This window comes from Anser brachyrhynchus (assembly GCF_964034855.1).
Source record: "Anser brachyrhynchus genome assembly, chromosome: 4".
In the NCBI taxonomy this organism is placed as follows: Eukaryota; Metazoa; Chordata; class Aves; order Anseriformes; family Anatidae; genus Anser; species Anser brachyrhynchus.
In genome coordinates, this window is record NC_137698.1 from 54,272,462 (window position 1) to 54,298,171 (window position 25,710).

Below are 25,710 nucleotides of genomic sequence, written 5' to 3' on the forward strand. Positions count from 1 at the left end.
TCTGTGTGTTCTGATAAACTCACACAGCTCTGGCTGTTGCTTCCACAAGCTGCTGGAACACTTCAGTGAGGAGCACAGGCTTAACCACAAGGCATAAAGGAAAAGTGCCCACACAGGGGGAAGCTTTTGCCTACTGCCATCAGCCTCCTCCCTGCCTCCCTTCCAGGCTCACAGGCTTTGCTTATCTTGTTGGGGTGGACGTCTGGAGGAACACAGGTTCACGGCTGCATAATTCATTCCTGAACTCGTGTGATGATTCTGGAGGGGACCCAAACCGCACATATTTCTCCCCATGAGACTTCAACCAAACGTAATGATTGCAAGTGAAAGAGCAGATCTCCCAACAACTCAGACCGTCAGTGGGAAAGCACCACGCCAGACAGAACAGCTTCACCGTAACCATCACACTGCAGCTCGCAGGCTCGCAGTTCAGTTGTGCCCACCCACTCCGCTGCCTCTCCCCCACAACACCCTTTCACCAAATTCAATAACAACATTGGCTTCTGAACTTAGAAAGAAGGATTGCTCCTGACGGGAATCTTGCAGTCGTTAACGGTATACAGTCTTTAGGCTTAATGAAGAAATCTTTATTTGAGAGAATATTAAGCTATAGTCATGAACATTACTTGAGGTACACAAACAAAAAATCCTATCGCTAAAGGTGCAATAATTTATTTGTATAACTCCTACCCTCCACTGAAGGTAATATAAACACAAAATGTTTCAGAATTACAGGATGTATTATCAAACTAGTCTCTGTATAAAAAAAGTTATAGCTTCAGTTATAACAGAGAAGTCATGTGCTGTGATGCTTAGTGTTTCAAATGCACTGATTAGATACTATCTTAAAATTACTTCTCATCTCAACTTGGCATATTCTATAAAGGTTCTGTAAACTCAAAATTTTAATTCCTAGAAATATTAACACAAAACAGCTTTATTGCATGTTTATTTCCTTATTACTTTCAGGAGAACAAAGTAACAGACTGAAAATCATAAACATACCTGGAAAGGTGGGATTTTTTTTTTATAGTACTTAGGCTTTGCCTTACCAAATATGGTCATACATGTGTTGCAAATTTCTTAAGAAAGGGCAAAACAATATATTGCATTTTAAAGGAGCAGGTGCAGCGCTTTTATGAGTTTTTCAAAATGAGATGAGGGCCACGATGTCCATGATTCAAGCTCTTACAAACGATTGTCTGGAGGCAGCCGATACATACGAGAAGAGAGTTCCTTCTTCAAAGTAATTAGGACCGAAAGTCATGTCACAACGTAGTTGGCTGTCCAGCAGCTGGAAACAAACAAACAAACAAAATTCAGTCATTAGTTTACAAATTTTAACAAACATTCCTCCTGAAACAATGGAGTACGTAGGATTTTCCTGATATGAGCTCTATCATTTAAAAAAACACATCTGGAAATACGTGTCACTGGTGCCCTGCTTCTCCTCCTTCCTGCAGAGTTGAGGCACTAACTGCAAAGAAGGGTTTCGTGCCGTTTGCATTGTGCATGCACTTTTATTTCATTTACTCAGAAAGTACTTGTGGGTATACTTATTATTAGGCTCTGCAGTGGCAAAACAGTAAAGCAGGGGACTGATGAGTCATCTTCAGCTGTGCCTGGTTTGTGTTACGTGGTAATACAGAGCCCTTGTGTTATTTGGCCATACAGGGAGTCTCTTGAATTTACTGCTTGCCTTTGATTTCAACATTCACAAATCTGTAACTCTTTGCATGTTTGGCACTGAATAGTGAGCTCCCTTCAGTAACTAGGATTGTGAGATTTCGTTGTCGAGAAATAACCTACTAATAAAATCCCATCCACTTTTATTTAAAAGTAGAAACATACTCTGGACTACTACCTAATCTTTAATGTGTTTCTCTCTTAAGGTTTTTGGTAGTTGAGTTTGAAACAAAATCCCCCACAGTTTCAAATAAACAAGTTTCTGGCAGCAAAAATGTTTCACTGAGATATGTCCATAAGCATCTTAACACAATACTGATTAACCCTGCGTTTGTCAAAGAACGTCAGTTGTGTGCGCTGCTGTGTAGGTATTCAGACATAGGCAAGGGTGGAGGTAGGGAAGAGCTGCGTAATCAGGCAACTGACTTTATATTTAGCATCAGACTTCCGGGAACTGAAAGGCAAAACGCTATTATTGTGCCCCTTTGTTCTTCAGTTCAGATGTGGAGTCGATCGGATTTTAGTTAAAAATGAGTGACTAACCCTGTTTGCAGTTTCATGACATCAAAATTTCAAAGTCCTTTTGAAATTGTCAAAAAGAACTGGCGTAATTTAAATTTATGTGACCCATATCTTGAGATTTTGCATGAGGAGTGGACACAGCAGAAAGAGGCAATTTGTAGGAAAAAGACAAACCCTTCCCATTATTATTATTCAGGAACCATACATTTCCACAAAACCTATTCCCACAGTCATCAACACAGTTCCCATTGTGCTTGATATGCACAAATGCAAAACCTTACAGCACAAAACACTGCACACAGTTCTCTACTGCATTTTCTAGCACTACGGTGACAGAAGATGCAGCCTACAGCACATAGACTGATATATAGTTTTACTGAGCCTTCATCTGTCCTTAAGGAACCTCAATTCTTGTTTAAGCAAAAAGGATTAAAAGGAAAAGAAAAAAAAAAAAGAAAAATATGACTTTTATCACCTTCTCTTCTTTTTTGTATAAAGATAGATGTCCAAATGTGCATTATAAAACTCAGGACTTCAGCCACACAAGGCAGTTTTATGGTATCAAGCCTGAAGAGGATAATCTATTTCTGAACGTGTTAGGTTAAATAATTAATACAACAAGTTGCTAGCATTTCTTACCAGAATTAAAAAAAAAAAAAATCACCACAGAAATAGTTATACAACAGCACCCTCTAGCTCTGCTGATGGGTAAATATCTCTGACCTGAAATAGAGGAAAAAAATCTGTTCTACTAGCAAAGGTGGGGAGGTATCCTACTCCTATTTCCTACTCCTGGATTTCTATTGCTTTTGAGGGAAAAGAGGAGAAATAGCAAGAGAAAAGTGCTCTATACCCCTACCCATCAGTTACAGCTGTAGACAGCGAGTATACTGAACAGTAGCATGTGACAAGAAGGCAATGATTACTCCCATGGATTTCTCCTGTGCCTTCTGAAATGCTCTAGCAATTTGGGATCAGTCATAGAAATCCAGCACTAGAAAGGATTTTCAAGTGATCTACTTTAGGGCAGAAAAAATGCGTTGAGATTTCTTTGACATGCAATTGTCTGGCTCATTTTTCAAAACTCGTAGCAAGCAACACATTAGCACATGTGTGAGGATCCCAGAACAAGGATTCATTGTGGTAAGTTACAGTAAGCTCCCAATATTTTCCTTGATCCTTTTCTCTGCAAATAGATGCCTGGAAACATTTTAAAAAAAAAAAAAAAAAAAAGGAACTTCTCAAAATAAGGCCCAGTGTCCTAGACCTAGTGGAGGTAGCTATACTGACTCACACAAGGTAACAGATTCAAGCCTTCAGGACATGCAATGTGTGTACACAATGTAGAAGTTTATATTTATGCAGAGGAACTGCCTTATAGCCTAGTATTGCTGAACAGAGATCCTTTGGGCAAGATTTAATGAGCTTGGAAGTCTTTTTGATACAAGAGAATGACTAAAATGAGATGGGAAGGCATCCCTTTCTATAGCAAAGCTATGCCTAAGTTGCAAAGACGTTTGGCCATAACATTTTTTCTTGGGGGAGAAGAGCCCGTCAGTTAAAAGGATGGTAACAGTACTGTTAGAGTTCACCACGAAATCAGACAAAAATACGCATCCACCTTAGGACAGGATTTGGTACTTACTTCTGGATCGGATGTAACAATCGTTGCAGTTAAGAAGACCATTTCTAATCCTGACATCCGTTCCACTTGCTGCATCTCCCAGCTGTCCCTTGCAAATGCCACACTGTCAATTGAAGCACAGAGAAAGTATGACAGGTCATGCCCCAGTATCTGTCACAGCTCTCCCAACATTTTCACTTTTGTTTCAATAGATTTTGGAACAGTGAGAAAAAATAACCCCCCCGAACCCAGCCCATAATCTAGTGGAGCACTGCATATCAGTAACAGTGTTTTTTTTTTGTTTTTGTTTTTTGTTTTTTTTTTTAGAGCCAACAGCATTCAGGACTGGATTTCAGCAGTCAACACTCCTATATAAGTAAAGTTTAAGTGGTTTTAAGAGACACTTGATTTTGATGTTGCACTCTAGAGCCAGCCTGTTTGTGCAGGACAAATCTTATAGAGGCCAGAGGTTTAGTTTGAATAAATGTCAAAAAAAAAAAAAAAGCTACATAAACACCTAATACCAACTAGTATTTAGATAATGCAAATGGACACTTTCTGAGCTCTCTAGATAACATCGCCTTGGGTCATTTCCTGAGGCACTCAAGAACAGACACAAAGTGTTTCTGTTAACAACTCTGGTGAAAGCCAGAATATAGACAGAAATGCTGAGAAAATCTTCAGAACATAAGATCTTCCGATATTTTTGGATGACATTCCATAGTCAAAGCTTTCCAGCCATGGGTCAGAGAGCTTACGCACTGACCAGATTTTTGAAAAAAAAATCACAAAATATCTAATTTTATATTTAGAAAACAACAAGTACAACTGGAAAGTTACATGATTCCTCCCTCTATAAGTCAGGAAGCTAAGTTTACTTGCTAAGTTACAGATTTTAGTCCAACTAACATGTCTGACAACAGACTCTTTAGCAGCATTACTTCCACTTATCCACAAACATAATAAGCATGCAAATCCCTGGTCCTCTCATTTCCGGTGCCACATCTATAGACCTTAATACACTCTCTCCTCACACTGGATGACGACTTGAGTTTTTCTGCAGGTGGACATGATAAGAGACGTACCCGGAAGCACTGAATATGGAAATAAAGACCAAGTGTTTCAATAATCATGGCAGCTCCCTTTCCAAGAGGAAGCCCACAGGTGGAACAAAGCTTCTTTCCACTGACGGACCTAGGAGACAAACATTGCTGTAAGAAAAAAGAACAGCAACTAAAACACAAACAAATATTTGCACAGGTTTAGGGGGGAGAGAAATGATGGGAGAAGGGAGCGCTGGGGGGGGGGTTCACAACAGAAATGCACATTGGCCCTTCAACCATTAGGACATTTTCTACTTGCAAAGACAGTTTAACAGAAGACATGTATGTCTCAAAACTTTGTCTGAAACAAGGATTGTTTCTGATTGAACCTTGGGGCTAAAACAGGCTTTTGCTGAATCAGCCTGCACACCTGCCACACAGATGCACATCTGCCAACCTAGCAGAGGAGTTCAAATGCTTGAATGCACAGGAGCTCGGACCCATTTCCCTGCCAGTCTGCTGTGCTACACTGAGGGAGATGCAAGCCTTTTAGCAGAGGCCCAGACGGATGGGAATCATGCCTGTGGATGACCGGGACCCAGTCAATGACACAGCAATCAGAGCAGATACTCACATACACTACCTGACTCAGATTCTCAGTCTGGAATTTTCTCTATTTGTTTGCACATGGGTTTGCTTACTGCAGGTCAGGAGGCAGGAATGCTGCTCTTACACCCAAATGAGCTGGCAAAGTTCAAGCAGCAACATAACTGCAGTAGCACAGACCAGGAATCAGGCACTTACTAACTCAGTTTAGTCTGTGTTGCTACAGATACATGCCTGTTATACTCCAGCTAGTTTAAATTAAAGCTGAAATCAGATCTTCATCTGTAATGCAAAAATACTTCAGCTCTCACCTTAAGATTCAGTCCTGTCTAGACATTTCTAATAAATCAGCTGTTTGATGACAGCTGGGCCCCAGATACTCTTTTTCATAATGTTTTTAATGGCAGTGCAGGTGTACATTTATATGTGCTTCATGCTCTTCCCTTCTCACCTGTCTGCCAGCCTGTAAGAAGTGATGCTCATCTAGTGAGATGAACCTGAGAACGAATGGGATCCCTTGTCATTACGTGTCATCCATGGTTTTTTTTAACCAGGGCTGAAACCCAGAGATAAACTTCAGGATATGTCAAGAATTTTGAAAAGATGGTTTGATGAAATTGTACGCAGATAAGCAGATTTACAATATCTCACTTCATGTTTTTGGTGCAACAACCTAATAAGCCACCAAGAGAGACAGATATGGGCTGCATCATGATTAAAAAGCATTTTTTTTTTTTTAGAAGAGACAGAAGCAGCACGAAGTCATCACAACCAAAAAACTGTCCTTGCTTCCATCTAATCCCTGTCACTACTGAGCCCATCATTTTCTATCCTACCCTGTACACTGGCAGCACAGGCACCTCACTGTCTTTTCTTGTTGTTTCATTCTTGTTATTCCTTTTAGAATAACTTCCTTGGATTCTTCTCCTCACCTACAACCATAAGGCCTTTGCTCCTATCCCTTTTTACATTATCCTACAGTCCAAATTTGTTTCCACTTCTTCTCCACTGTCAGAGTTATTATATGGACAATAGAAGTACCGAATCAAAGAATAAAGTGCTTTAAGAATTTTTTGAGAATTTTTCTAATGTTTTACTGGGAGGATTGATTACATCTTATCCATTATTTTCAAAACTAAGATCAATTTCAGAAGAAGATCTTGGAAAAGGGACTCAGATCAGGTTATAGCTGCTAAATAATATGAAGTAGCTATCAAAACTAGTTACGTGTAGTGATAAATGATCTGCAATACCACCAAAACTGCAGCTCCTATTAGCAAAAATAGGAGTTGTTCACAAAAAAAATTCCCAATAGTTTCATGACAATGCAAATGGCATGGGAAAGAAGGCTTTGCTATCAAACCTGAAGAAAAATGTAATTTAAATATAACAGTTTTGCTGTGGCTTTTGTGTTGTATGATTGCCCTATTTAATAAGCCAACCGATTTTAATATATCCCAAATTATCGGTGATTCAGTCTGGCTGCAGTTCCTATTTATTTAGAGTTGGAACATCTATCTCACTAAAAGCCGCACAGCTCATTGCCTGACAGAATCAAATCTCCAGGAACACATCTTAGTCCTGAGCATGTGACTTTTCACAATAAAGACAACATCCTTTGGCTTAAATGCTCTGAGCTCATGCTTTACTGCTTGCTTTGACTGGAGCTTATATTATCCCATTTCAATTTCATTGAAATTTCAATGATCAAGCAGTCCTATAGCTGCCTTCTGAACTGTGTTATTTTAAAACACAACGATACTGCTGAAGCAGGCAGGAAATATGGGAGAGGGAACTACATGTTTATTATGTGGACGGTTATGAATTGCCACATTTAGAAGAATAAATAATGCATCTGCATAATACTGATGCAATTTATACTGCAGCGGTTCACCAGTGCCCGCAAGATGTATTCAGTCTGCAAAATTCCTTATTGACCTTTTGTACCTGTTGGGTGACTGACTTGGCGCAGCAGGAGAGCAGGGAGACAATGGCCCGGATCGGAAGTTCTCGTGACAGCCTGCCCTAAAATACAGGAGAGAAAATACATGACTATGGCTGAAGATCAAGTGAAAACAGAGGTTTTGTACTGAGAAGCGTACATCCAGCTGATGGATCTCAGGATTCCCAGTTCTAAAGATTTTGTTTACAGAAAACAAGGCATAAATCTGCTGTCCACTGCCATTTTGATACAAAGAAAACCAGCATGCATATTTTGGTTCAGAGATCCTTCAGAAGCTTCAGATCTGCTTGCTATTGCTCAGTAGGCTAACTTACAAGGTAATCATCCACGTGCTGACTCCTACCCACCTACCAACACAACACAGCTCACGCCTTGACGAAGAAGGGTCAAGGCAAGGCACAACATCTTGCCAAGGGGATGTGCACAGAGGCACGCTGGTAGAGCAGATGGGGGGTCACTGATGGAGGGGCTGTGCCCTTCACTGGGTAAAAACAAAGCTGTCAGCACTGAAAAGTGGATTATTCCTATCTGCATCCATTCTACCTTGAAAGAATTTGGTGAGAAAAAACATGAATGTTTTCTGTTATCAGAAATCATAGGATTGATTCAATCTCTCACTGCTTAAAGCTGCTTACAGATTAAGTATTTTTTTCAAACACACATGAGCAGTTTGTTATGAGGATTAGGTAACCAAACCTCAATTTACATTAGTTTTGACTGGATACAAGCTTTGTAGAGGTAACAGTTTGCAAGGAGACTGCTCATATATACAATACAGAAAACTGATGTCCCTTTCTCTTTACAGATACACTTTTTGCAAATATTAGGCAAATGTATACCCTGTTTACTGAAAGAAATGGCATTACCTTTTAGTACACAGCAAAGCAACAGAGAAGAAAAAAATATAGGCAAAGTTTCTAGCAGAAAGAAAATACTAATCTCTAAATATCTTCTTTTAAATGCCATAATCCTTAAAGAACTGGAGTGGAATAATCAATGTGTCTTTAGAAGTCAGGGAATTAAGCTCTCAGGTACTAACTTCCATGAGGCAGACTTCAGCGTGCCAGTGAAACTTAACCTACAGAGAATGCTGAGCCGGGATACAGGGGAGAAGAGAATCAGTGTGAATTCGCACACTATGCAATAACTCTGATTTTATGTTCTCACCTTCTTCCTTCCCCTGTGGAGTTCGGTTTCTGTCCTGCACTCTGACCCAGGAAAGGTCTCTGCCGAATGTCCTCTGCGCAATGCGGGGACTGTTTCGTCAGCAATTGCTGGTTCCATGAGACGTCTGAAATGGGAAATGGAGACATCTCAGTACTTAGGACAAAACGCTTTTGTCAGTACTGATTTACCAACATAACTTGTAGGCACACTGTAAAGCAGACATGAGATGTGAAAATCAGAATTAGGCAAAGACGACCATCTTGACTGTTGTAAGGAAACACCAGCAGCTTTCAGTTACATACAGTGCTGAGTTTTCATATCCACAACCCTCTCCTTGGATAGCTTGTACCCTTTTGAAAGTACTGTTACTTAAAAAGAAATTCTCAGAAAACCCACACAAAATCAGAGACAGGCTCTGCTGCATCAGGAGGCCTCTATGGGGTAACGTCCTGCTGCATTCCCTTCCCATACACATAATAGTATGTAGAGTTGATAGAAAGGTGGTACACTCACTGTTCTCCACGAGCCTATCAATAAACAATTTCCTTCCCTTGTAATTTCCTTTTATGTTTCAGATGGGTGCATAAGGCCCCATGACAACACCAACCTCTCAGCACTATGCAGTGAACTGTGGTGCTCAGGCAACCAACCATCCTGTCCGTCAGACAGAGCACACTACACCGATCCTTCCAGACAAATTTTGTGGCTCACTGGTCAGGAAGGGCCTTACCTTTCAAAGCATAAACCAACTAGTTTAGAGGAGAAGAAAAATTTTACTCGGGCCTATGAAAAGCATATTACGTATTTTTGATATCATCAAGGTCAAAAACACCCTTAGTCATGACTACTTAAGATCTTAAGGAAAGTGCAAGAATGTGATGTGTCAACAGGCAAGAAAGGAGCTGCCAGAACACTAACGGTAGAGCAAGCTGTTGAAGAGAACCTAAAAAAGCTTTATTAGCAGAAATTAAAACTGTCGAATCTCTTAAGTTTGCTTAATCACTACTACACATCCTCAAGGTTGGATTACTGGGCAGCATCTTTTGCTTTCTTTACTTGAGTAGCCTTTATCAAAGAGCTAAGAACACAATAAAATTGTGACAGGGTGAGCAAACCTGCTAAATTAAATAAAGTGCATTTGCATTTGGAACAAGAAACAATACAATAATAATACACAAGTAATAATGCACAAGCAATAATACACTAATAACACTGAAACCTTTCCTATCCACGGGTGGTTCATTATTTAGAGTCATCAATTTTTATGTTAGATTGAAAACAAAGATCTAAAATTTGCTTTCAAAATCTACAATTGCCTAGTCCTACATATTTACTATCCATTTATTAACTCTCTACTGTTTAGTGATACTAAATCAGTGAATTTCCCTTTTATGAGTTTGACCCTGTTGACAGCAATGCTTTGGGGAAGTTTCTTCATTATCAAGCAAGCAATATTTATGGGATCTTAAAAATTCTATCAAGTTGTATCAAGATAAATCCTGTACGTATACAGGATTATGTAACAGATGGAAGGTAACTGTGAGATTACTGTGAGATTTCTACGTGTAGCCAGAACATTAATTACTGATGTAAATATGATTTTAAATTTTACTTTATTTCTCTTTACTAACAGAAAACAACTTTCGAATCTGAGATATTCAAATTTTGAAGAAGTGTACTGTTAATGTCCAAAATTCTCTGGATTGAATTGCAAGCCACTATAAATACCTGCAAGATTTCTATCTGGGTAAGAATACATGTGTATGAAGGTCTTGACTCTCACCCTGAGTCAACGGCAGGTTCAGCCGGGCAGGCGAGCTGCGCTCCATCACTGACACCTGGTGCTCCTGTTCACCTCCTTTCAAGATACCCGTCTCTGGGTGTCCTGAGAGCACTTTATTTCCACTGCCAACAAAAATAAGTCACATTGTATAAATAAAGCCAGGAAAAAATCCAACTAGAGTCTAATGGCAAAATCAGATTTTTGAATGTAAGTGCAAAAATGTGCACTTACTACATGCAACAGAAGTTTGTGTCAGCACTGACAAACCAATGGGTAACAGTCATGAGTTAACAAGTCTGCCTCCATATGTGCCAGGTGTTCCTCCTTACCTCACACACAGCCACTCACATGCACTAGAGACCACTCTGGATTTGTGGAAAATGGTTTACTTGACAGAGAAACAGCTTCTTTCAGTGTTCTCTATACAGCATTCAGCATCATCAGATGCTTTTCATCTTTGTGAAAGCTGTGATTACCAGTTTGACAAAAGACCAGGACTTTGAACACCATGTGGCAAGTTTGGGTATGGCACTTTTGAAACAGATGGGCAATCTCACAAAGATTCTGAGTGAAAATTGCTCCTTCTCCTTCATCCCAAAGGCTTGTGAAACTTGTAAGCAAAACACAGTGCAGTGACATACACAGATGTCCGAGCCAAGATCTAATTCTGATCTGGTTGATGCAACAGCTTCTCAGCAAAGTCATAAGCTGAAAAGATAAGCCTTCTGACACGGCCAGCTAGCATCACGCATGGCCATATATGCATAAGCCTGATCAGGATGTATTACACCTATCACCATGCCAAGGAAATGAGAAGACTAACACCAAATGCATTTTATTTCCTCCTCCAGTAGCTGCCATACTGCTGGAACCATCACCTTGTGAGGCAAAGCAGTTATCACAGCCTCATTGTCAGATGCTGATGTTCCAGCATCAATCATGGTCAAATGTGATGTCCCAGAACTATACAGAACGCAAAGCTCCACAGGGCTAAGAAATGCCTAGGCTTGATCCATACCTCCTCTTTTCTTGCCAGCATTCATTTTCCTTGCTCTTCAGAGGTGGAATACTGTCCTGCTCCCAGAGCAGCTTTTTCTGCCGTGTAACTTCATTTTGCTTGCCTTCCTCTGGAGAGCTGTTTGAATCAGTTGTGTTCTAGAAGACAGCAGGGGAGGGAACAAGGAGCTTCTCTTGAACTCAGCATCAGCATGCACATGAGCAAAGCACAGGGTGCCCCCAGATATATTGTTTACACACCTTATCATCATAAAGAACATCTCACATTATACAGTGGAATTGTTTGACTTTAATAAGGCTAACTTTGTATTTAACAAAGACTTCGGCTAAAATAGCCAGCTAATTGGATTAAATGGAGCTCGAAACAAAAAGTTACGGACTTTTTCTTTTTTTTTAAGGAAGTAAAGTTTTTGACAATTACGAAACACTGTCTCCACTACATATTTTTGGCAGAAATGCTTAAATGACTTTGAGAGGTTAAACAGTCCTCCTCGCTAGTCTTTGGAAGATTTTGTGTAGGGCCTCAGCCTATGATCATGGGAATTCTGCAGCTGGCAGCCTTGGGCAGAGCACTGCTCGCATGCTCTGGGCATTTTTAAATGGCAACACCAGTACTACTGTCAAAATGGTACTGGAGTGGGTGATACCTGAGTGGAGCAGCTTGTGTGAGCCATGGCATGGGACCTTTCACTTCTGAGTGTAGACCCTGAATCTAGGACAAGCAAGTCCACTCAGGAAGTTACCAGCATACAGCCATAGGGACAAAAGGCTGTGGCTGATGACCCTGTCTGGGGATGAGTGTTAAGAGGGGGCAGGAAGGATGCAAGAAAAAGCAGATGACACAGGATGTCTAATCCTGAAGTTGAATGGAAAAAGGCAGATGACTTCTTGGGTGTGGCTGCCTTGGGCAGGAGAAAATTTAAGTCTGGGAATCCCACATTTATTCCATTAGTGTCACCTGGGGAGGTCTGTTCTCTGGTGAACACTTAGTTATATGTTAGATGCATGAAGTTAAACATTTTGTGAAGCATATGCAAGAAGAGAATCACAGTGTGAACATTCCTCCATTTGCTTTGCTGCTTACTAAAAGGGATGGCGGGACAGAAAAGGTGGAAAAGTGGAGAGGTGGGATTCAATCCCAACTCAGATATGCTTAAAGCACTGTCTGACAGTCAAGGTTTTGTATACAGGGAAATAACTTCAGATCTTGTTGGCTTTGAGAGGGTAGGTAAAACAAACAAAAACAGGTGACTTTTTTCATAGCACCAGTCAAAGAAGAGAAGTAGCTGCAAAAAAAAGAAAGCTTAACCCTCTGCTCCAGTCCAAAATGGGATGATGCCAGTTGGTTTAGGAATACGTCTCTTCACTTGTGAAAATATACAAGTTACAGTGCTCTGAGGTATCGCCAGTTATGGAAGGTACCCAGGAAATACTCCAGGAAATACTCCTCTCATTGTTCCCAGACTTTGTTAGCCTTTAGCAAAGAGTGAAACTCTGCACTAGAGGTGGCTTTGACTTTATTGCCTTAGGATTCCACAATGAACTCACCTCTGTTTTATTTCCTTCAGTGGTAGAGGAAGAAGAGGAGAGGAGATCAGCAGAGTTTGAAGAAACAATGAATGGAACTACAGTATCCTCAATTATCTTACGTTCCTAAAAAAAAAAAAAAAAAAAAAAAGAGGACCAGGAGAGAGTGGGAGTTAAAAAAACAGAACGATAACTACATGCTTAAAAATCAGAAATGTAAAGTTTGGCTACATGTTCATATTTAGATGGCTAGGTAATGACCTGTGTTATGAAGAATAATGGCAATACCTCAACTTTTAATTTGCTACAATATTTTGCACTCCCCTTCCTTTCACCATTACCATCTTTGAGATGGGATGCCCCAAAATGAAAAAAAAATTCCACTTGGGATGGCACCACTGTTTCTCACAACATCAGTCAATTAAATTACATATAAAAATAAAAAATTACACTTAGTACATGAGAAATTTATTTCAAAAGCTGAAAGAAATACTTTTTCTTAAGATTACAAGCATGGCTCTCAAGCACAGATGATATTTTTTTTCTGCAAAATGACCCATATATGACAGAATAAAAACACTATTGTCTATATTGTAAATATTCTACAACTGAAAGCTTTGAACATTTCCTGTCATTTTTTTTTTAAATAGGCTGGATTACAAAACATCTACATGATGAAGCCCAAGGCAGACAATAACTTCATCTGGAATTCCACCAAGTCCAGACATCAAGAATATGCCAAAGCACAAAAGACTTTCCCTCTGGAGGGAAGCCTGAGCGCGCCCAGACACAACCCTTTTGACTCACACAGACTTGCATGGCAATTAGGCACCTCCACCTCTGCAGAGATTCTGAGGATACCTGTCTAAATATTTAAATAGTTTTCCTCAGTGCCTATGGTAGTGTTTAAGAGAAGCAATCCTCCTGAGAATTCAGCCTTGAGAAGTCTTTCATTAAATAATTTAGGTATGGGATTTTTTTAGTTACATAAGTGGGTGCATTTAAATACAAGAAAGTCAATAAACCTCCTCCTTTCAGCCTTATACCTCCTCATAGTATCTACGCTCCTCCTCTTCAACTTCTCTCTGTGCCTTTTCCCATTCCTCTTTCAGCTTGTCTTGCTCCTTCTGATACTTCTCCTGTAGGAGGATACAAATAGAGGTGAATTCAGAGCATACCATATTACGAGTAAAGTCTGTGGTATCTCCACAATGAAAATGAACCTGTTAAAAACGGCTCAATCAGAAACAGGATGAAACAGAAACATAAAAATTAGAAACATCCATGGGTGTCAAAAAAGCTTCCTTTCCTCCTCTTCCCACTTGCTTCTAGCTCTTAAAATTAAGACCTTCAAACCACATGGAACTTTTAACATATTACAAGAAGTTTAACCTGTTAGAAGTTTTTATGTGCTTGGACAGAAATTAAATTTATTTTAAACAATTTCAATAATTCCTTGTTTATTATATAGTTTTAAGAGTTGTAAAAAGCTATCACACACCCAAAAACATTTAAGCCTGGATTTTGCATTAATAATTACAGCTAAGTAGCATATAAACAAACAGGTTTTGCAGATGCTGGTTTTGGAACTAATTTAAGAGAGATGTCGGTACAATATAATGAATAATGAATAATTGTGCAAATTTAAAAGATAAATAAATAGTTTGCAAAGGTTTGATGAAGGTAAGCTCATAATTACTAAGCAGTTCATTTTCCTCCTTGATGGGATCATTTTTTGAGAATTCGTTTCACACAGTTTTACACTAAAAATTACCTTAAAGAGATCTTTATAATTGTGTGACAGAACTGGTTTGAATATGGGGAAGAATGGTGACTTCTATATGCCTTTTACACCAGTTCCAACTTCTGTTCAAATTAGAAACCACATCTGCCTGATCCAAAATAAATGCATTTACTGTCGAAAGAACACCTGCATTTGCCAGAAAAACCATGACGAGAACTTTACACCATTCCAAGAGGAAATAAACGTACTAGCTAAAAGGAAATAAACTTAAGAAAGCAGCACAGAGACACACAATAGTCTTACAAGATGAAAAGACTCCATTTTACTGTTCCTCATCCTTGGACAGTTTGTTGCTCTTATGTTGCACGGACAAAACATATGATTTCTTTGGGATCAATCAAACCTAATCAGTATCAAAAAATTCTACTCACTGACTACTTTGATACTGAGTAATATCAAACGACACTACTGAGTGCAGGGGAAATTCAAGTTCTCAGGCCCGTTGCATTTCTCCCAACTATGACACAAAACCAGACCTTTTATAGCATACTCTACACCACCAGGCAAAACCAGTGGTTGTTTTGAGGAGGGCTCTCCCCCTCACAAAACAAAACAAAGCAAAACAAAACAACCAACCAAAAAAAAAAAAACCACCACCTTTGTGTACAAATTTAGTTTGATGTTTTCCAAGAAGAACATGCAAACACAGCAGACGTCTACAAAAAGCTACTAAGACCATCACTTTAAAGAAGAGTTGCACAAGCATCAGGGTTAGCAAAATATTAGTCTCAAGAAAGAAGCTCTAAGTAATTAAGAGTCTCACAGTTTATGCTCAACATACTTTAAATATAGTTGAGGATCAACATCTGGTTGAACTCTGCATTGGAATGCAGAACTAAATCCTTTTGGTCCACCCAGGGTGTGGGGAAGGGGGAAGTAAGACTGCATAAACCACAGAGAGTATGTGGTTCATTCATATGCTACAGAACTCTCTAAAGCATCCACAGAGGGTATGGAAGACATGACATGAAATACTCGACTTTTGTCTAAAGGAGCTGGAAACAGCTGAAGCACGTGGTGGAAGAAAAGTAGCGTCTTCCTTACCTGAAGCAAGCGTTCTTGCTCATGCTGCCACCTTTCCTGACGCTTCCGCTCTTCTTCTGGATCCCAGGACCAGAAATTGAAGCGCTTGTGTGAAGGAAAACCAAGCTATTAGACTTTAATACTTCACAAGGCTACCAGAAGGCTGCACTTTGTCTGGTCTGCCCCCAGCAGTGATGTTGAAATGGGGAACTCAGAACTAGATAATGGTACTCTTAGTTAGCAGACCATACTCTGAGCTTCACTGACACTTGGGTTTTCCCACAGGTATCCAAATGAGAGAATAATAATTTGGTTTGCAAAGAAAGGCTTGGGAAACTTCAACTGGAGGGAACGAAAAGAAAAAGACCCAAAAGAAAGCTCTAAGCAGCACTGAACAAAGATGCCTCCAGGTGCCCAAATTTAAGGAAAACCTCTATTTTTCTTCTCTGTAATCTCCTGTGCAACATGCAAAGCAATTTGCGAATGTGAAATATATTCTCTCATTCCATATGTCTGCCAGCACAACAGCCTAAAGCCTCACTTTAAATTTTTATCCAGGGAAGAACACTTAAATTACAGATCTAGACCATGTTTTGGCTTGGGTTCTATTTTTTTCTCTCTCAGTCTGATTTGGGGATGTTACAAGGCAGTTTGCATAAAAAAAATCACTTTTGTTAAACACATATCTCTAAACCAAAACCACAGTGCAAAAAAGGTACTTACATTTGATTTGTCACCACTATCAGCTATAAAAAAAAGAAGGAAAAATTAAACTTAACAGGAAAAAATAGCAAAAAGTGCTTAGCCTGCAATTAAAGCTATGTAGTGTCTGTATAAAAAAGCCTCACGTTAGTTTTCTATTTGTTCCCACAACCAAATGCAAGGACAAACTGCAAGCAAACAAACCAGAAAAATAGACTACACCCATCACCAACAAAGTTACTTCTGATTTGGGTACAGAGAAGCACAACTTCAACTAACACCAGGTTCTACTCTACCACTAGCTACTGCTGTCTACTTCTGGCCACAGCCATTAGCAGTGTTTGAACACTGAGCACTACCTACTTTGATCTACTTTTCCCTTCGTGGTTCAGTGCAAGGAAGGAAAAAGCACAGCAAAGCTAACAAGGGTGAGACTACACTATTCAAGAGCCACAGTTACGAAGAGGACCGTTGCCATTTTCTATTCATGTCTTCAGGTTGATGTAAAGAAATAAGGAAAAGGTATTTAGAGGCAAGTGATTTCATTCGGTGCCTGAAGCCAGAGCATCACAGCAATGCGTAACCCAACAGCTCTTTGTCAACTGTGCAGCAGGAATAGACACTTTCTACGGAAGTGAGAGGCAGAAAAAGTCCCCGGGATCGTCAGCTTTCACCCCAGTCCCACAGCTGAAGACACCTAGGACTCGAGGCGGTGGAAGGGATGAAGCTGCTCTTAGTGCTGCATTTACCTGGCTGCGAGAAAAACCGTGAGCGCCGCCAGTCGTTCCGCACCCTAAGCGGAACTGCGGCCCCGTGGGGCAGCTCTGCAGGGGACGGCACAGAGACAAAACAAGAAACACAGCGCGGTCAAAAGGCGATGGCGAGGCTCAGACCCCGGCCTACTCAGCCAACAGTGGGGTTTTTATTACAGTCGCTTTGTAACAAGCTCAAAAGGTTTTCAGAGGACTTTCAGATCACAAGGACTCCCCAAATTTAAATGCTACTTTTGCAACAGGGCACCTAACCGTATATGAGAGCTCTAGCACAGGAATGCTAATTCACTCTCGTGTTTGTTCCTGTTGGAGATGCATGTTTTAAAGGATTATCTGATCTTTCCACGGTATACATGCTGTGAACACTAGGGAGCAGCCAAGTGTTTCAGCATCACTTAGAAAATACCAGAGACACCTACAATCTGTCACTCCGTATTTGGACTGATTTGTGCTTGAAACAAAACAATATTGTTGGCAAAGCCTGTTTGGAGAGCACCTTCCCACCTAAAACAAGTGAGATTTCTAATCCCATTACTGACGTTCCTGTTTTCCACAGTGGATTGCCTTCAGTAATTCCAATCCTGAAAATGCCAGGATAGTAATTATATTACCTATATATAAGCTGCCAACCTCGCAAGTTCACAGGGGGTAGAAAACTTCCCTCTCTCGCCCTTTCTCCCCCTCTCTCTTTCTTTCACAATACCTACATATATGCATCTCTAAAATCAATATAAAATAAAACTACTAAATATTACCAATCTCAAGCAAAACTTTGTCATGAAGGCAAGAAAAATAAGTCCTGCTTTGCAAGAGCTTGTGATGCGCACAGGTCAAACTGGGGGATGTGGCCAGATATGTGCATTGGTCATCTATAAAGAGAAGCTACACATGAGCAGCTGAGTGAGGAATTGTCTCCAGGAGTTTTTATTGTGAGATAAACCCAATTGTTAAGCCATTTTCACCTGTGAGCAACATACTCATGAAATATAATACTCATGGACATAATAGAGCTTTAATTGTTAGGCCTGACAAGTGCAAGTTAGTGTCCACCCTGACCCCCTCCTTCGTGTCACAATTCTGCTGCTGTGGTTAAGGGGAACAGCAAGAAGCGTCCCTCACATCACAGAAGCCACACTACCAGTATCAGTCAGATGCAACTAGAAATTAAACATATTATCTTCCAAACCCTACAGGTCATTGATTAGGCATTCCCCCCTGACTACCACACACATGCATCTCATTATGTCCAGCTGAACTCTCTGCAGCTCCCAACCTCTCTTTTTGCTCACCTTGTCGATCAGAATTCTGCAGAGTGACCTGGCTGGTCTCAGGCAGTTTCTTTAAAAATGGCAATACTATACTCCCTTCTTGTTCCACGGCTTTCGGTTTTATTACCTGTTCAGATGTTTGGGAACAGAAAACTGCATTCAAAAATCACCAGGTACAATCAAAGATTAACTTAAACCCTTTCTATTTAATTTCTGAAACAACACTATCAAAGTTTCATAAGCCTCTATCTCCAGAATTACAACATGGACTTGCAATATTGAAGTCCTGGAAATAACCATCAGTTGTTTGTTCTTGATACTCACACTGCAAACCAAGGCTCACCCTAACCCAGGACCAACATCTAGCATACCTGACAGCAGTATGATGATGGCCATTTGTTACCCCTGCAACACCCTGCTCTTACTCAGCCCTTCAAGAGGACTAAGAGGGCAAGCTCCGCTGTTTACACCTTCTGGATATTCTGCTCTCCCAATGTGTGGAGGGACTGGGCTTTGCAGGTTAAGTTCTCTTTTCCGCTCCAGCCAGTTTACAGGTTCAAACACTCCAAACAGACACTGGGGAGTTTCTTTGGAGGAGGAACTCTCTTATAATCATTGGATTTGGCAGAGAAAACCTCTTTCAGGGTCATTCCCTGACATATTTTGAATTAAATCCTGATGTGACATATACAGAGAGAAAATACCAACCAGCTATTTGCACCATATCCATTTCCTTGTGAGGTCTTCTTCTTCGTTTCATTTTCCATTCCCTTTCTTTCTTGCCCATACATACCTCCTGTGTAGCAGGGACCACTGCTTCCTTCTGCAGCTCCATTTCAGGCTTCTTCACATCTTTCTCACTTGGAGCAGCTTCCTCGGAAGGGACAGGACTAGGAGGAAATTCTAGGCTCTTCACAACAGGGCTGGCACAAGCTGCAGTTGACTTGAATTGCTTTTGATCTGAACCTAATCCACACATACAAGAGAGAATGTCACAAGGTTAAGATATTTTTTCAAATACAATGTAGACCTATTTCATATCTTCTTTCTTCAACACTGGCAGAATTAATCTCTCAGAAAATACAAAATTGAAAGATGAATTTCACCTGATAAAACGTAGATGCTGACACTTGAGTTGGTCACCATGGGACACCCTTCATGGTTAACAAAGGCAGAGAGGCACTTCTTGGGGAAGGATCACCCAAACTATTTGAGACACCTCTCTTGTCTGAAATGAGCTGTAACCCACAATACACCTACTGAGGTACAGATCTCTGTGGTATGCATTCCTGGAGCTGTGTGATGAATCCTATTCTAAGGTGCTACCTGGACAAGCAGCTCTACAACAGTTAACCTGGTCTCATTGTCAGCACTGGAAGATATGTCAGCTTGGCTGCTTCCACTGAACCAAGTTAGTCAAGCATCAGAAAGCAAATAAATTGTGGTAACAGGAAGCCTTGGACTGGAATAACTGGGTTGGCATTCAGTTCTTAAAAAAAAAAAAAAAAAAAAAAAGGCAAACCAACAACACACACACAAAAAAACACCAACAAACCAAAATCAAACAAGTTGATGCTGGTTTACAGGGACAAGGGACCAGGAGCACAAGGGCCCACAGCTGAGGACTATGGCAGCCTAATGGCTGCCAGCTGGTACCACCATTGGAAGTGGAGCAGTTTCCAGCATCCCAGGCAGTGCACAAGCACCCACACATCTCTTAAAAATCCTGGAACACAGTCTCAGCTTCTGATCCTGTTCCCCCTCCAAGAGGTACCCCTTTGACAGGCTAGGAGAGGGAGGCACCCCAAGGCTGCACTAAGAATGCCCACACCAGCAGAGACAAGAGCTGTTCCCGCTGCCTGGCAGATGCACACCACTTTGGAGCAGTTCCCACACCATTAGTGGCTTAGGGGTCACAGCATGGAAGTATCTGGCTTGTACTGAACAGCAGACGAGGTTGTCTGTCACACAGCTTGGACTATCTATCCCTCCAAAGCAGACACAATGAAAAACCACGTTCTTTTACCATTTCAGCTTTTGCAAGGTGTTCTCCCAGCTTTCTTTGGCAGACCATATTAACCTTTGCTACCAATACTTAATGTTTAGAATTTCTCACAGGTGTGGAGCTCCTCACTGCTGACTGTTGAGAAGAGAATTTGCTTGGTTCATTCCACACCTGCAAGTTCTGCATTACTTGCCAGCTGCAATTCCAGATTGTTACACTCTGTGCTGCTATGCAATGATTTTTTCTACCTGAAAGTCTGGCCTATTTCTAACTACGAGACAAAGTAATTAAGCCAGCTGATGAGCTGTCACTAGCAGTACGTGTGTCATAGTTGCGCAGCACATCAAGAAAAGTCTGGATGTGTTTCTAATCTTGGAGGATGGTACTCCATTGATGTTTGAGGGGCAAGCGCAATTACTTAAGTCACATTTATCCTCAGCAAACTGGAGCAGCATATTTATATACCAATTACAGGCAGAGATTTCCTTTAAATACCTACTGTAAACAGTCCCTTTTACTTACCTGTACCAAGCTGAACTTTGATAGACCCATTTAAAAAAATGAACAGAAAAAGACCATGAGCTTAGTATGATAGCAGGCAGTAGATAAAATGCATGCTCAAAGGTAATACTTCAGAAACACCATTCAGAGGATAGCAGTTTCAGTTTTTACGAGTAAATCCATTTCCCCAGATTAGGGATTGTGCATAAAGCCTTTAAAGCAGAAAATCAAGGCAGTGCACAACACTGTCACCTTGCACCCAGAGCAGCATGCAGCCGTGAATGTCGTTTCTGCCATCTTCTGCACTGTCTAATAAACCCTCTTGGTGCCGCTGCAGATGCACTTACTGGGCTGCAGCTGCTGCAGGGTGGGCATCAAGCCCAGGCCAGCGGTGGGCCAGGGCAGGGGCCAGGGGCCAGGGGCCAGGTCAGCAGCCACCCACCTGGGGATGTGCCCACGGGGCTCCCGGGTCCTGCTCCGCCGGGGCTGCCCTCGGTCTGCTGGCTGGCTGCCGGATCCGCTTCCCCCGGGGAGGCCTGCGGAGCATGGAAACACAGTGAGTGCGTTGGAAATAAAAGTACGGGTTCATTCCGTCGGGCAGTGTTCGCTGCTGCTTCGTAACGCGTTGGGTCCGGGCTGTTTTAGAGCTCAGTAGGGAGCTGTGAACTGGGGAGCGAGTCTCTGAGCAGTATGTGCTGCTCTGGCATCGAGTCACTGGGCTTTAATCTCCTTTTCTAAACGTTCAGCAAGCAGCCATTATGCAGTTGCTTTGGAATAGCTCATGCAAGCTTTTAAAATCGTAGGATATCTTGAATTGTGTTAGCTGGAGATAAGCATACATTTCACCCCTGGTTTTCTCTTCCAGAATAACACAAAAACGTATGCATCAGTGAATACCCAGCACATTCGAGGGCTTTAAAAGTGGCAAAGTAATTAAATACTTCCTTTATTTCACGGTTGTCTAAACAATCAGTTATCTGAAGGGAAAAGGCAGAGTTGGTAATAAAGGTAATGAAATACTTGAAACGTTATTGGGAAAGGAGTGAAAAAAAATGGTGAGACCGTATCAAGCCAATAATCCAAATCGTTTTGAAAAGCCAGCTTCCTGACCCAGGACAAGCCTGTTGCAGAGCTAAACCACACCATCAAAATAACAATAGCATTTCAGCTGATTTATTCAGCAGCTTCCCCTTTACATCTGCTTCCCCAGTAGGCAAATCAAGAAAAAAAGTACAGCAAATCAATCAGCTACTGCACGGCGCCTCTAGCACATGAGAGAGCTAGAAAATGGTGCATCCAACAGAGGAAGAAAAAAAAAGAAAGCAGCAGACTACTTTTAGAAATGAAAAGCAACGCATTTCAGAAGCGATCTTGGTAGACTCCCTTTCCTGCCCCTCAATCTTATTAACAGCTGCAAGAGAGGAAATGTGCTGAAATTTCCTCTTTTCTGGGGGCAGGATTCACACCTCCGCCCTCTGCGCAGACGCTGCCTCCCCTCCCCGCAGACGGCCGTGGGCCTACGGCCCCTCACCCACGCAGGCCCCAGGGGCAGCAGGCCTGGGCTCCCTCAGTGGTGTCACCGGGACGTCTGGTGGCAGTGCCAGCAGGGTGCCGGTGCCTGCGGGCACGCTGGCTTTGGACAGCTTTGCCGTCAGCAGCGGGAGCGAATCCCTGCGTCTCTGCTCCTCTCTGGAGGGAAGCATGCTGTGGCGAGGGGCAGGGAACGTCTCTGGGACAACTCCCCGCGACCAGTCCTGGTGCAGGGCTGTGGCCAGGGGCAGCGCTGGGAAGCAGGACAGGCACCAAATGACAGCGGTGAGCGGCTGGAAGTGGCAGTGCGTCCCCTGTGGCACCTGCTGGGGATGGCTGCCCCAGGCAGGGCTTTCTCCTCACCGCCTGGTGCCTTCCCTGCACCCTCACCTCTGCCCAACCAAGTCCTCTGCTCCAGGCAAGGCGCAGGTCCGGCAAACCCGGACAAATGCGACAGGTTTGCCCCTTGCCATTCTGCTGCTCTCTTCTTCTGTATAACCCACCTCACCCTTCCCCAGCTCACCTTGATGCCAGCCTGTGTTTCAGTGAGAGCTTCTGCCCCTTCCTCTACCCCAGCAGAAAAATACCACAACTACGGAGGATGTCTCCTTCAGCCTCAGTTCTGGTTCCTGACAGGACAGCAACAACTACTGCAAATCTGTTCACTCTCAACCTTGTGCAATGCAGAAATAAGTTATTTCTTTCTCCATGAGGACAACCAGGCAGTGTAACAGGCTGCCATCTCCATCCTTGGAGGTTTTCAGGACTCGGATGATCAAGGCCTTAGCAACCTGGTCAGCTCCTATATCCGATCCTGCTTTGAGCAGAAGACCCCGCTAGAGACCTACAACCTGAATTATTCTGTGATTCTACAACCTGCACTCCTCCGTTAAAACTAAACAAATAGCTATTACCAAGAGCTCACTGTTTTCCCTCTACAAAGTACATTTTCACTGGAAAGACAAAAGGCACCTACCCAACAGCTCTATTCATCGTCACCAAGCACAAGCATTCCAATGAAAGTGTTTCATGTTTCAATTATTAATATTTAGATGATTATTATTTTTGGTAAAGCAATGGAACTCACCCTCCACTCTCAAAAAGCAAGTGCTGAAACTGAAAAATTAAAAGGCTCAGCAAACACATGGAGCTGACGCAATGTTATCTCCTCCGGTTCTAGAGTTACCTCAGGAACCTACATGGTGCTGTGCCACGCTGCTATCCTGCATAAGTGAAACCACAACTAAATCTAACTATGATCTTAATATCCAGTATGGAGGTTGAGCTAGTTATAGATACAGATGTTATTTATAGAAATTCTTTCAAAGAAGAGTAAAAAAAAAAAAAAAAAAGGAAGAGCTACTGCTTGCTGCATGAAAATTGATTTTGGAAATGACATACTGCAGAAGCCCTGCTCCTGCTCACGAGACTTGACTCTTCCTCCTCCCTCTGCTGAGCAATTAAATGTTAGCAACATAAAGCTAAAAATATAAAACTGATTAGTAAGTAATTTACAAAAAAAGATTAAGTGAACTTCGCTGGGGAACTCTCATTCCCAGTGTATCTAATTCTATTTGTAATACCAAGTAATGTAATATTATCTAGTATTTTATCCACAGGTATATGATACGTTGTAAAACATTCATGTACTGATGGAGCTGATGGAATGTCTTTTCCACCATGGACTATCACTTGCATTTCATAAATATTTTGTAATCAAAGTACAATATTATCACTGAATATAAAACAGCCATTAAAACATTAAATTGCACTTGGGAAGATTGTATTTTGACATGGGCACTGAAAAACAACTTAGTGAGTAATGTTTCTCGGGCATTTCAGAGCAGATCTGACATTTTGGGATGAAGGACCTGTGCTGCATGTCCATACCACAGGCATTCGTGTGGGAAGAGGCATCACTGCCTCTGCTGCGGGTGCTTAAGAGGGAAGCTCTTGTATAGTGTTATCAAACTCTTCTTTGGCATGACAATAAATCAGTTCCGTTTGTGGCCGATGGGGTTTTTATCCCAAGAACTAGGATATCACAGAATCACAGAATCATATCAATCCAGGTATTTCTTGAACTATGACCACACAAGCCAGAAACAGCCCCATTGCCTACTGCTGTGGCAGAACCTTTCTTACAAAACCCTAAAAATACACTAACTAGGAACTCCCAAAACACTGAACTTCACAACTGCTACAAGAATTCAAACTCCAAAGGAAGTTACAGCAGAACTTTATTAGCCCTTATTGTAAATTAAATCAAACTGCAGGTCAGTTAACACTATTTGTACACAAAATCACATAAAATGGTAATACTGTATTTTCTATGAAAACATGACGAAACAAGATGTCTGGAACCAGCAAGAATGCAGAGATCTGGAAGAATCAGGTGAGAACTACAGTGTGAATTCTGTAAAGTCACTCAGGAATGAAATTGGTTGCAGTATCAATAGCCACATGTACAAATTACCTGATGCATCCTTTAAACTTCTATGATGGAAATTGTATATGTATCAGCATTTTCCAGGTTATACTTCAAGACTTTAAAATGTCATATGATGATTTTCTATTCGAAGCTAGCTTATTCTGTTGCGAGTGGTAAAGCTGAAATGACCTTGGGCTGCCCCAGGTAAGTGCCTTGCATGCTATGGCAGTGCAGTGCTGCAGCCAGACACTGCTCTGACATGTTAAATCATCTGCCCCTTTTACTGGCAGCTAGATAATGCTCTAATCAGATCAGCTATTACAGCCAAAGACCAGGGTGGGTCAGTAATTGACAGAGAAGCCTTCAAAGTGCTGCAAGAAATAGTGTTAAGTATTCTTGTTAGAGTCATTTTCACTCGTTATTACTGCTCAACTGGGCAAAAAATAATCTCCCATCACTTGCAGACACTGAAAATTGGATGGGGGTCTGCATGATGGGAGATATGGATGCTAAATTCATAACCACATCCCAAGCAGAGTTCTGTTCTACCCGCTCTGAAGTTTTGTTGTTCTTATTTCTCACCCTAACCCTTTTTCCCTTCAGGTAGTCCAGCCCGCCATGAATCTTCCCATGTATGGTTAAGGAAAAGCTGTCAATCTGGAATATATATACCTTACTCTGCAAGTGTTTCTTGTAATGAATCAAAGAACAAAGACTTGTCTCACCAGATACGTA

General features: G+C 41.4%; 1 protein-coding gene across 1 annotated transcript in view; it reads right to left on the reverse strand.

The window, feature by feature from the left end:
- Nucleotides 1-565: 565 nt before the first annotated feature.
- Nucleotides 566-25,710, reverse strand: part of LIMCH1 (LIM and calponin homology domains 1) — a 175,596-nt gene continuing 150,451 nt past the window's right edge. Inside the window, exons 21-35 of the mRNA XM_080589355.1 lie at nucleotides 21,457-21,550; nucleotides 19,302-19,474; nucleotides 18,530-18,635; nucleotides 17,217-17,291; nucleotides 16,489-16,511; nucleotides 15,787-15,870; nucleotides 13,985-14,077; nucleotides 12,960-13,064; nucleotides 11,413-11,549; nucleotides 10,395-10,516; nucleotides 8,612-8,735; nucleotides 7,420-7,506; nucleotides 4,918-5,026; nucleotides 3,854-3,956; nucleotides 566-1,294 (exon numbers count right to left, since the gene is read on the reverse strand). Coding sequence (XP_080445481.1) covers nucleotides 1,269-1,294; nucleotides 3,854-3,956; nucleotides 4,918-5,026; nucleotides 7,420-7,506; nucleotides 8,612-8,735; nucleotides 10,395-10,516; nucleotides 11,413-11,549; nucleotides 12,960-13,064; nucleotides 13,985-14,077; nucleotides 15,787-15,870; nucleotides 16,489-16,511; nucleotides 17,217-17,291; nucleotides 18,530-18,635; nucleotides 19,302-19,474; nucleotides 21,457-21,550 — 1,461 coding nt within the window. The 3' untranslated portion in view covers nucleotides 566-1,268. The remainder of the gene's footprint in view (nucleotides 1,295-3,853; nucleotides 3,957-4,917; nucleotides 5,027-7,419; nucleotides 7,507-8,611; nucleotides 8,736-10,394; nucleotides 10,517-11,412; nucleotides 11,550-12,959; nucleotides 13,065-13,984; nucleotides 14,078-15,786; nucleotides 15,871-16,488; nucleotides 16,512-17,216; nucleotides 17,292-18,529; nucleotides 18,636-19,301; nucleotides 19,475-21,456; nucleotides 21,551-25,710) is intronic.